The sequence below is a fragment of the Alligator mississippiensis genome, chromosome 4 (genome assembly GCF_030867095.1).
Source record: "Alligator mississippiensis isolate rAllMis1 chromosome 4, rAllMis1, whole genome shotgun sequence".
NCBI lineage: Eukaryota > Metazoa > Chordata > Crocodylia > Alligatoridae > Alligator > Alligator mississippiensis.
In genome coordinates this window covers 178,578,496-178,591,576 of record NC_081827.1, presented here as the reverse complement: position 1 = coordinate 178,591,576, position 13,081 = coordinate 178,578,496, and the positions used below count along the sequence as shown (strand labels likewise).

The window sequence follows — 13,081 nt, the reverse complement described above, 5'->3', positions numbered from 1 at the left end:
TGCTATGTCACAAGTCATTGTGTTTCTTCTCCCAAAGAGCTTATTTTCCATTTGGCCTTGACCCTTATTCAGGTCTTGAAAGCATAGTAAAACTTTTTCTCTTGTCTCAAAAAGACATCTGAAGATGCTGTATGAAAATGTCGTATAAAATTTACAATAGACAATAGACAAGGAAACCTAATGATTCTGATCCCTAACAGGGAAATTGTTTGGGATAAACCGGACTTCCTTTGTAATTATAAAAAGGACCTGCATTTTCCATCACTGCAGGAATCATTTTTACATTGTTAGATGTATTTTGTGATAAAGAAATATGATTTTTTTTTTCTTAAAATGGTTTATGCAAATAGGAAAGGCCCTTGCTACAACTCTACATAGGAATTCATATCCCAGGAGAAAGGATATGAGAGCTCTGAGGTCTTGCATCTTTTGGTTCTTCCCATGGAGAACTTCTTAGGATGATTCTCATTAGTGGATTTCACAGTATTAGGAAAAGAGTTGCCTCCTGGAAGAGCTTCTTCTCACTTGGCATTATATTCTATTGTGCCTCATTGTGCGGGTGGGGAGAAGAGATGCCTGAAGGGCTTTGCAGCAGAGAAGGTCTGTGAAGAAAGTACAACACTGGAGGGTTTCTGTTTAAGGAGTTTTTTTTCTTTACTAATAATTACATTACTCTGTGAACTTTAATTCCTTTCTGGTGCACTATTTACAACCTGGTCAGTGTTGCTTTGCAATAAACAACTTTAAATCATAGTTGCATAGTTTCATAGTTGTCAGGAGCAGGAAGGGACATAAAATATTCTGATCAAGAATTGATCATTTGAGTTAGGAAATACAGTATATGTAAATCCATGCATATGTCTCTGCTGTCCCTGGTATTTTTTTTAATGGAATGCACAGTAGAATCTGTGAAGGAATCTTTAAAGAATCTGCTTTGGGGGGAAAAGTGATAAAATGATAATGAATATACTGGAGAGGCATTTGGGAAACTTCCCATGCTATAATCCTTTAAATAATTTACAATATTTTTTCTCTAAAATACTAATGACATTATTTTAGGAGTTTATGGGGTTCTATTATGTTAATAATACCTGAGTACCTCCTCACAGTCTTTTATAGATTTACCCTCATCAGTCCTACATGCTACAGCTAGTGAACTGATTCACAGAACGGCTAAATGATTTGTCCTAAATAAAACAGGAAGTCTGTGGCAGAGAAGGCAGTGAACCTGTGTTCTCCTAGTCACTGTAATATCTTCCTTTTGTTCCAGCAAGTCCATCTGCTTCAGTAACTTAATTTCCAAATTTGTTCTATGGAACTGCCATGTGATACAGTTGGTTATAACCTTTGTGCTATGTATACAATATGCACTCAACTGTACCGCTCGTATCACGTGACCGATTTCTTGCACAAACAGGGTTATTTTTTAGGCTATTTGTGCTCATGTTTCACTGTACAGAGCTATAGTAGTTATTCATAGATTCATAGATTCACAGATGTTAGGGTCGGAAGGGACCTCAATAGATCATCGAGTCCGACCCCCTGCATAAGCAGGAAAGAGTGCTGGGTCTAGATGACCCCAGCTAGATACTCATCTAACCTCCTCTTGAAGACCCCCAGGGTAGGGGAGAGCACCACCTCCCTTGGGAGCCTGTTCCAGACCTTGGCCACTCTAACTGTGAAGAAGTTCTTCCTAATGTCCAGTCTAAATCTGCTCTCTGCTAGCTTGTGGCCATTGTTTCTTGTAACCCCTGGGGGCGCCTTGGTGAATAAATACTCACCAATTCCCTTCTGTGCCCCCGTGATGAACTTAAAGGCAGCCACAAGGTCGCCTCTCAACCTTCTCTTGCGGAGGCTGAAAAGGTCCAGTTTCTCTAGTCTCTCCTCGTAGGGCTTGGTCTGCAGGCCCTTGACCATACGAGTTGCCCTTCTCTGGACCCTCTCCAGGTTATCCGCATCCTTCTTGAAGTGTGGCACCCAGAATTGCACGCAGTACTCCAACTGCGGTCTGACCAGCGCCCTATAGAGGGGAAGTATCACCTCCTTGGACCTATTCGTCATGCATCTGCTGATGCACGATAAAGTGCCATTGGCTTTTCTGATGGCTTCGTCACATTGCCGGCTCATGTTCATCTTGGAGTCCACTAGGACTCCAAGATCCCTTTCCACTTCCGTGCCACCCAGCAGGTCATTCCCTAGGCTGTAGGTGTGCTGGACATTTTTCGTCCCTAGGTGCAGCACTTTGCATTTCTCCTTGTTGAACTGCATTCTGTTGTTTTCTGCCCACTTGTCCAACCTATCCAGGTCCACCTGCAGCTGTTCCCTGCCCTCCGGCGTGTCCACTTCTCCCCATAGCTTTGTGTCATCTGCAAACTTGGACAGAGTACATTTCACTCCCTTGTCCAAGTCGCTGATGAAGACATTAAAGAGTATCGGTCCAAGGACCGAGCCCTGCGGGACCCCACTGCCCACACCCTTCCAGGTCGAGACCGACCCATCCACCACGACTCTCTGGGTGCGACCCTCTAGCCAATTCGCCACCCACCGGCCTGTGCAGTCATCCACGTCACAGCCTCGTAACTTGTTCACCAGTATGGGGTGGGATACCATATCAAAGGCCTTCCTGAAGTCTAAGTATACGACATCCACCCATCCTCCTGTGTCCAGGCGTTTCGTAACCTGGTCATAGAAAGAGACTAGATTGGTCAGGCACGATCTGCCCGCCACAACCCCGTGCTGGTTTCCCCTCAGCATAATTTGCCCTGCTGGGCTCTCACAAATGTAATCCTTGATAATTTTTTCAAAGACTTTACCAAGAATGGAGGTGAGACTGACTGGCCTATAGTTGCCCGGGTCCTCCTTCCTCCCCTTTTTGAAAATGGGGACCACGTTAGCCCTTTTCCAGTCCTCCGGGACTTGGCCTGTGCTCCACGAGCGTTCGAATATTCCTGCCAGTGGCTCTGCAATGATGTCGGCCAGTGCCTTCAGCACCCTCGGATGGAGCTCATCCGGGCCTGCCGACTTAAAGGCATTCAGTTCCTCCAAGTGACTCTGCACCATCTCAGGATCTACGTATGGAAGTCTGGCGCCTTGCTGCTGCCTCTCTACAACCCCAGTGAGAGACTTGTCGTGCCCCTCACTTAGGAACACTGAGGCAAAGAACTCGTTGAGGAGTTCAGCCTTGTCCCCCCTGTCTGTCACCAATTGTTTCTGCCCATTTAGCAGAGGTCCTATTCCTCCCTGGGCCTTCCTTTTACTCCCAATATATCTAAAAAACAATTTCTTGTTGTCTTTTACTTGGGTTGCCATCCTCAGCTCCATGGTAGCTTTGGCCCGTCTAACTGCCTCCCTACAAGCACGAGCAGAGGAGGTATATTCATCTTTAGTGATCTCACCTTGTTTCCACTTTTTATGTGCTCCCCTTTTGGCCCTTAGGCTGCCCTGGATTTCTCTGGTCAGCCATGGAAGCCTCCTGGCCCCTTTCCCTCTTTTGCCTCGCTCGGGGATCGTCTTGCTTTGTGCCCGAAGGATCGTTTCCTTAAGGCACAGCCACCCTTCTTGGGCTCCCATCCCTTCAAAACTCCTACTCTGCAGTGCGTCCTTGACTAATCGCCTGAGTGCATTGAGATCAGCTTTCCTAAAGTCTAGCACTTTCACCCTACTAGTTACCTTACCCACTCGCCGTCTTATGTTGAATTCTATTATTAGGTGATCACTGTCTCCCAAATGGCTACCGATCTGGAGGTCCCCTATCATGTCATCCCCTGTTGCCAATACCAGATCCAGTATGGCATTCCCCCTAGTGGGACCATGCACCTCCTGTGTCAGGTGGAGGTCCTGTACACAGGTTAGAAACCTGCGTGAGCGATGGGACCTTGCTGTCTGCGTCTCCCAGCAGATGTCTGGGTAGTTTAGGTCCCCCATGACTACCACCTCTTTAGCTTTTATGGTCTCCGAGAGTTGCCTCAGGAGCCCCGCATCTATTTCTTCCCCTTGGTGTGGGGGTCTGTAGCAGACCCCTACCACCAAATCCCTTTCTCCTTGCCCCCCATGTAGCCTAACCCACAATCCTTCTACTTCCTCAACCTTGGATTCTGTCTTGATGAGGGTTGATGTATATTGCTCACTGACATAAAGTGCAACTCCGCCCCCTTTCTTCCCCGACCTGTCCTTTCTGTACAATCTATAGCCCTCAATATGTACCGCCCAGTCATGGGATGAATCCCACCAGGTTTCTGTTAGCCCCACTAAGTCATAGGTGTTTAGTGCAAGCAGGAGCGCTAGTTCATCCTGCTTGTTCCCCATGCTCCTAGCATTAGTATATAGGCACTTGAGCCCTGCGACTGGTGCCTTTGCTGCCCCCCCCCCGCTCCGAGTCCCAAGGGGCCCATTGTTTCTTACCTTCTTGTTTCTTACCTGTTCTGTAGTGCTGGTCTCCCCATGGCTTTCAGGTTTCCAATGCTTTCTTTCTTCAGGCTGGTCTGTCCTTGTGGGTGCCACATGGTTTGGTGGTCCACAGCTTCCCCTGCCCTCGTACTCCCCTCCCCCCGACGAGCCTAGTTTAAAGCCCGCCGGAGGAGATCCGCCAACCTAGAAGAAAACACACGCTTACCTTTGGGGGTAAGACATGCTATCTAACACACGCTTACCTTTGCGGGTTAAGACATGCTATCTAACATCAAGAAAGATGGAAGTTAGTGATCTTGTCCAGTTTCTTGAATATTGTAGAGCAATTTGCAGAGTACAGTGATAGGCAATGGATCCTATGTACCCTTTTGACATGTATTTCATTGGGAGCAGGTGTTTATATGTAGAACTAAAGCATAGGAGATGCTTCCCATACTAAAAGGAAAGTAGGGAACTTTTTTCTAAAATGCAAATAAAGTGCTTCCGATAGTTAAAAGATTAATATAAATTTAAAAACATATTTATTATGTTTGATGTTAAAGTTTTATTTGACTGGAAAAAAAATGTCTGTGTCCCTCTGTCAGAACTAAGAATGATTATAGCAGTAGGTTACCTGTCTCAAATTACTTTCTGTCTAATAAAGCTGTGGCCCTGATTTAATATCTTGTATTCCTGTACCCATGCAAAGTCCCAATGCAGTGGACTCTAAATATTCTGCCTCCTTTAAGCAAGAAATGGCTAAATTAGTTTCTATAAAATGTTTAATGGGTGTGCAACACAATATTCCAGTCTTCCAGTGTAAAGCTTTATTAGTTGAGCTGCCAGCATTGTTTTCTAAGCCATTTTGATCTTTAGCACCGATTGTGAAATGGAACAGAAATTATTTATTAGTCCTCAGGAACTTTAAGACAGAATAATATGTATTCAGCCAGAAACAAAGTCAGTCTTGTTCTTATACAGGCTATTATTGCTTTGTGATAGAAAAATAAAGTAACTGATTTTTTGTAATAGTTAGCAAACAGTTATAGGAGCCTTCTGACTGTGGCATGTATACATCAGATGACACATGCGGATGTTTATAACGGACTCATAAAGTACTCTCACACAGTAGCATAAGTAGGGCAGGATGACTGAGGCAGCTGCCCTAGGCATCAACTTAACCTGGAGTGGTGGGGAGAAGAAAAACTTCAGCTGCTGCTGCAGCCATATGATGGCGGCAGCAGCACAGCAGCAGCTGGAGGACCTGCAGCCGGGCACCTGGCTGCTTTGTTACCCCTCTGCTCTCAAATGAATTTTGAAATATAAGATAGGATAGTATTATCCTATTCTGTGCAAAAGGAAGTATTTGGCATTTTTTAATTGGTGAAATTGATTCAAATTGGTTTTAATCCTGCAGGATCTGAGTGCTCTGACTTCAATGAGGCAAAGCAATTTCAAACACCCCAGTGTTAAAAATAATCTCACTGATGTCAGTGGGATTATAGAGATGCTCAAACTTTAGCATCCACCTAAGGGCTTTGCTGTAATGGAAGAAGATTGTTCTGGACCTTGTAGAATCAAAGTAGTACCGTGTAGGTGCATCTACACATGCAGTTAATGCAAAGAAATGAACTCTGGAGCAGTTTGAGCCAGAGTAAAGTACTCCTGGGTGCAGCATCTACACATGTGCCCAGGACCAGCAGCAATTTGAGCTGGGGTGCAGCAGGCCCAGGCTGACAGAGGGCATGGGGAAAGAGGAGGGGTCAGCCCCAGGTACTGGGTGGTGATGGCGGGTAGTGGAGGAGCTGACTGGGGCACAAGGGTTCTAAAAGTGTGGAGCTATGTGGCTAAGTGGTAAGCAGGAGCCTGGCCCTTGGCTGGCTGAGCTGACCAAGCTCAAGTTACACCCAAGACAAGTGTCTACATGTGTATTTAATCACAGTAAATTACCCTGGCATGAGATAGTACTGTCTCCAACAGTACTATTTTATTGCAGCAGTAATTAGCTTACTGCAGCCTAGTACTACTGCATGTGTAGATTGTGATGCTTTACTCCACTGCTAATTGGTTTACTTGACAGCAAAGCACATGTGCGCACACAGCCTGTATGGAGTAGCCTAGCTCCAAGACTATTATAATTGGCAGAACCCTATTCATTTTAATTCACCAGCTTGCACAGACTCAGGATGTGATCCACTGTTTGCAGATATTTGTCTATATTTTGATAGCAATTGGTTGGAAAATCCAAAATATTCCTACAATTTCCTTAAAAAATGTAGGGGTTTATGGGAGAGGTAAGGCTTTATTTGGGGTTAGGGACAGAAATTACATATAAATCAGTATAAGTCAATGGAAACTGAATCACATTTGTAACACAATAGAAGTTCAGCAAACTTAATCTTTTAAAATGGATGAAACTGGTTTAAGATAAACCTGGATGGATGTAGTATCAGACTTAACTGGTTTAAGTCAAATTGGGTTATTGAACTTCTGTCCCAATCCCATCAAATTCAATTTGGCTCATAGTCCCCCAACTTCCCAGGATGCTTTGCACCTCCCCCATAACCCCCCCCCTCCTTGCAGGATGAGTGGGCTAGCCTTGGCCCAAGCCGTCTGCTCCAGCCAAGCAGGGAGGCATACACTAGCACCCTCCAGCTTCTGGCTTGGGGCACTGCAGGCATGTGGCTGCATTTCCAGAATCAAAAGTGAATGTTTGTTCACTTGCTTATCGCATCAAGCTATGCAGCTTAGACTAGCCTGCAAAGACTGAATCAATTCATCCTCAGGTTTTATGACTCTCTGTATTTAGCCTGGGTGATATCTTTTATTGGACCAACTGCATAGTTGGGATAGGTTTAGACAAGCTTTCAAATGTAAGACATTCCTCATATTTCATCAGGTTTTATAGGGAAATTTTCAAAGCAAGAATTATCTAGCTTCCACTTCAGATGTAAAACAAGATTTTCAGTAAACAGAGGGGGAACAAGCATTGGTTTTGATTTTGTTCTTAAACTGAGAATTGTAAAAACAATGATGAGACCATTTCATAGCCCATGAAAGAGAAACAATTTTGATGTAGCCTGGGTGTACATGGGTATGTACTCCCTTTTCCAGTTGAAGGGGATTGTTAACTGGCAGGGGCGCTGTGGATGAAACTGCAGACTACTCACAGTTTCCCTCTGTCCCAAAAGAGCCAGGCCAGGGAAATCTGGAACTTAACTATATACAGATTTATTGATGTACATATACACAGGGTGTAGGGAAGGTGATATTAATACATATTCACACACACACACACACACACACACACACACAGTATGATGCTGCGTTCCAAGGATCACACCACTGCTAAAGGCACTGGGCCCTGCACAGGTAAGTAGCTGATCTGGGCCAGGTAAGCCACAGGAGAGTACAGGTGAGTAATAGGTAAGTACGGGAGGAGGAGAGGAGGCTGCTGCTGCCACATGAGACCAGCTCTGGGGCCAGTGGCAGCAGCAATCTTCCCAGCGCTGGGCCCAGGCTGCGCCCAGCGCTGGTCCCAGGGGGCAGCAGCAGCCTCCTCTCATCCAGTGCACAGATCTGGAGGCCTGAACCCCTAGAAGTAGTCCGACACAACCCCTCAGCCCTCCCAGGCATGCGGGCCCCGAGATCTGTGCACGGGATGACAGGAGGTTGCTGCTGGCAAGTATCATGAGTTTTGCTTGAACAGTTTGAAGAACAGTTTCCCAGAAACCTCTCCACCTATCTCCTTGAAACTAGGAAGGCTTCATGCCCGCAGAAAGCACTACTATCTCTGCAATTTTCATCCTAATCAGGCAAGAAATGACAACATTTTAGGCATTTTAATGATTCTCCATTATAGGCTATGTGCGAAACGTTGAAACACGTCAAAACAATGAAACATTTTTGATGAAACAAAAAGGAACAATGCTTCGAAACAAAATGAAACAAAATGATGAAATGAAATACTGCCCTTTGAAATGGCGAAATGGAAGTTGAAGCAAAATGGTGCTGTTTTGCACAGCCCTAGAAATTACCTATGGAGGATGCCAGTAACAGTTATAAGGGTCTCTGGTTGTCTGCTTTAACTCTTCAGTAAATGAATGTTTGGAGTTGAGCCATTCTGAGGCAACAATAGATATCTGAACAAGAAATAGCATATATGATGGAGATCAGAGAGTTGTTTTCCCAGTATTCATAATACTGTATTTGCTTTAAAAGATGGGATGTGGCAAACAAACAGTCAATAATAATAATGCTCATAGAAACTTAATTATTGGTGGTATTTAAACAAGATCCAAATCAATCAGAAAAGTGTATTTTAGCAAATTTTACTCATTGCGCCTCTGGTCATACAGGGTTTTGTTTGCATCGATTTAATCCAAGGTTGGGAATGGTTCCAGAAAAAGCTGTTTCGGTCTGGTTGATGTTTTGCATAATATATCGCATGTTTTGAAAGTTTGGATACATTGAAATTTATTTGCTTATAGATTAGAATTGCCCACAAGTAACTTGTCAAAAAGAAAAAGAGGATAAAAAGAAAAGAATGTGCAACTTGTACATTATGATGTAAACATGCCCTCTCCCCAGTCCTCAAAATAAGTAATATTAATCCAGTTACGACCAACTGAAAAAACCTGGAAATATGTTAATTTTTGTCTCTGGAGCACAATCCGTTGTGCTCCAGAGGCTGGGAGCACTAGTCTGCTCACTGGGGCTCCCAATTGGGGTAGCACAGTGAGCTCCTTTAGCTGGGAGCCACGATCTGCTGACAGTACTCCCAGCTGCAGGAGTGCATGGTGCACTCCCACAACTAGATAACTGCTAGGGCTCCCAGCTCCAGTGGCAGGCCATGGGCTCCCATGACTGAAACTCCAGGCAGTGATTAGAGCTTCCACCCACAGGGGCACACAATGTGCTGGGGACGCTATCAGGTGATGATGCACCCAGCCATGGGAGAGAAGATTATTAATGCAAGGGAAGGCTGGAATCCTCATCCTGGGTTCCCCCTGCACCAGCTCCCCCCTGGCCTGATGGGATCTGATGCTCGATCCCACAATCATATGTGGCATGGCAGGAGGCATGATTGTTGGGATTACCCATCAGGTCCGATCTCTCTTTCTTTTTAAGGTCTTTCAGTGGCCTAAGTGGTGCCGTTGTATATCTCTTTCCTGATTTCATTTTGTAGCCATTCAACATACAGGGTTCTATACATTTTAATGCTGGGAAACAGTATTTGGGACTTCGAATTTTGAAGAGAATGCCAGTCTTAAATTTATGACGTGTTTATACTCTGAAAATTCATGGTAATTATTACATTGTCACATGTGTTTGCATTCAGAGTCTCAATTTTGTGGGCCACAGTAAGTGTTTGCCTTTCTTTTGTAACTCCTATTAAGCTATGCAGCACCCACAGTAAGAGAATAAGGTGAATTCTAATCTGCCTCTAGTATAAAGCACAGAATTATTAGAGTATATCAATTGAAAAACAGCACTTTCTCAATATGATAACTGTAACTGAATGATTAGAGGTATTTTTTTCTGTCTGATCAATGTGCATAATCACCATCTTCAAAAGGAGACTGGACGCACACCTTGCTGAAGTTATTTGACCCCAGAAGTCTTTCCTGCCCAGAGCAGGGGGGGTGGACCTGAAGACATCATGAGGTCCCTTCCAGCCCTAAACTTCTGTGAATCTGTGCACATACACTTTGCATCTAATCAGCTCCACTGCTTAGTCTGTAGTCCTGCCAGTCACGTGCGCTAGAACACTGACATCACTCTTCTATACTGCACTAGGAGACTCGGGTATACTCTCACATATCCATCAGAGAAAGAGAATGTTTTCCAGTAACAGTAGTAGGAGAAGTAAAGTTAGAAAAGTAGTCAGGCAGGCTTATGTGTACAACGTATTGAGAAAAAAGGTGGGCCTGGTTTGGTAGTGGTGTGGGGTGGTGTGGGGTGGTGCTTTTGGGGGTTCTTGAAAGGCCTTTTTGAAAGAGTGCTCCACCAGAAACTAAAAGAGAGAGAGAGAAAGAAAAAGAGAGAAGTTCAGTGTTCTGTTAAGTTTTATTTGTGGAATCGTTATTGCTAAGTGATACATAGGCCAAAAAGAAACTATCTTGACTTTCAGAATCTCAGTTAAATTTGAATCAGGAATAAAAGCTCTTCATTGGGAACCACTGAGAGATGCATATATAGACTCCTGCCAGTTCCCTTTGATGCCAATTCTACTGTAGTTTTTTTCAGAATAGACTGTACTTTACATTTACAATTTTTTGAAGTTTTTCACATTTATCTGATCCTTAACATGCATGTACATCACCTTAAAGAGAGGAGGAAAACAATTTATCCTTTCTGTTCCACCTTCATAGACTTGGATGTATTTCTGGAAATACATCCAAGCCAAGCATGTGTTTCTGGCCTCTAAGTAAGAAGAATTATATGAAAATGTATGGCCTGTGTTGTACCACATGGACCAGGGGGGCAGATGATATGGTGGTCCTTTTCCTATCCTTGAATCTATGGATGTGTCCCAGTGGACGTGGGATGTGTCCCAAGTCAAAATGTGCCAATAACTTATGTACCAGAAACAGGGTGGGGTGCATTGGTGAAATAGTCCACTTCCCTGCAGGAAAGTATGGTACAATGAACCAATACTGCTAACGAACACTGTGTATTATCATATAGACAAACCCAATGAATCAATTCAATTAGCAGGACTTCCAAATGTTAGTCCAAATTCTAGTCCACAAATTCATGTGGACTTCACTGAGACTTAGTATGGCCCTTAGGTTTGATTGATGAATAGCTTTGTATTATTTTTTAAATCACTGCTTTTCACTTGCTCTCCAGTAAGTAAGCCAAGATCATCTGTTTTGACATGAACATTAATAGTAGCTAGAGAGATGGTTAGCATTGTTAGGCTGAAGTCAGGTAGAAGGTAGGGCAGGGTGGCAACTTCCAGAGCCACTGGTTCAGAGAGGCATGAGTTTACTTCGTCAGATGCTATACAGATATTGTGTATTTGACATAGTATGTTGCTGTCTATAAGAGCTCATGCCTGTCTGAATTACTTGGTCTTTAAGATGCCACCTTGTCCTACCTTTTGCCTATTAGTAGCTACCTGTCTTCTACTTTTGCTACTCGTACTTCTGTTAACATAGAGATTAACAGAAGGGTATTGTCCCTGTATATCAGTCTCATTTCCCTTTTTGTTTCTGTATGTCCACATATTCAAAGTTCTGATCATTACTTTCCCTTTGTTCTTTGCAGTGTGTGCTGGTACTGAGAACAAGCTGAGTTCTCTCTCGGATCTGGAGCAGCAGTACCGAGCATTGCGCAAGTATTATGAAAACTGCGAGGTAGTTATGGGCAACCTGGAAATCACCAGCATTGAACACAACCGAGACCTGTCCTTCCTAAGGGTAAGCAGCCTCTTTCCCCTTCCCCCCACCCCTCCATCTTCTGCATATTTGTGAGCAAGCTTTGCTATTAGACTGTACAATGGCAGGCCAATTTGTTCCTAAATGGTGTCTTCATTCCATTGACTGTCAGATTTTTTTAGCAGAAGGTAAGACATAGAAAGGTCACAAAATTACAAACAACCTGCACAATAATACTGTCGGGACTGCTGCTCTGAGTATGTGATACTAACATTTTCCTAGGGTATGTCATAAAAGATACTGTCAGTGCACAGTATGTAACATCTAGCATATCTGTGTTGCTCTGTATTGCCAGCAGGTGTAAAGCTATTAGTATGGGATTTAAGAAGGTCAGAAGAATATGCAGATAAGCACTTGTGGTTTTAACAAGCTAATCCTAATAAAATGCAATGCAGAAACAGTTAATAGAGTAAACAATTTGAGAGCTCAGGGCAATACTTGTATAACATTTATAACAAAAAATGACTTTCTGAAATGAACAGTAAAAACCTATCCATTAATAGGTGTGGAGTTATGATCCATAGAACCCCACATTGGGTATCCTGCTGCTAGAAGAGGCCTGTAGGGCTGTCCTGCCATAATATACTTTGGGTCATGTGCTCCTTCAATGATTTTTGTCTTACAGAATTTAAGCTTCCATTTCAAAATATTTGCAGTTTTCCAGGTTGTAAAGAAACCCTTCTGCATGTAAATTAGTGGAGTAGCATCACTGCATTTGCAGATAGCCCATCCCAGTAACAGCCAAAAGAGATGAGGCAAATTCAAGATAAACAGGGACAGGTTAAACACCAGTAGTGTTTTTTGTTTTAAAAGCTGTTTATAAGAAACATCCAGCTAATGGGATCATCCAGTGTAGCCAGATATTCTGTTAATTTGAAAGTAACTGCTGCAGGAGATCTGCAATGTGAAGGAAAGAGGTGTGCAGCACTAAGAATGTCCATCAGGTGAAGGGGCAGCAAATGTTTGTAATAGTTGTAGCCTGACTTTATAATAGTGGGCCATAGGAGTTCACTACTCATAGATTCATAGATTGTAGAGTCGGAAGGGACCACAATGGATCATCGTGTCTGACCCCCTGCCCCTGGCAGGAGAGGACTGAGGTCAGATGACCCCAGCCAGGTGACTGTCTAGCCTCTTCTTGAAGACCTCCAAGCTAGGTGATAGTACCACCTCTCTTGGAAACCCATTCCAGATCCTGGCCACCCTTACTGCGAAAAATGTCTTCCTAATATCTAACCTAAATCCACTCT

The 13,081-nt window shown here is 43.7% G+C and overlaps 1 protein-coding gene across 10 annotated transcripts in view; it reads left to right on the top strand.

Moving 5' to 3' along the window:
* The window catches only part of ERBB4 (erb-b2 receptor tyrosine kinase 4), a 1,202,068-nt gene that overhangs the window by 436,224 nt on the left and 752,763 nt on the right, over positions 1-13,081 (top strand). For all 10 annotated transcript variants that reach the window (XM_059727137.1, XM_059727134.1, XM_059727130.1 and 7 more), the window contains exon 2: positions 11,662-11,813. In XM_059727137.1, coding sequence (XP_059583120.1) covers positions 11,662-11,813 — 152 coding nt within the window. The remainder of the gene's footprint in view (positions 1-11,661; positions 11,814-13,081) is intronic.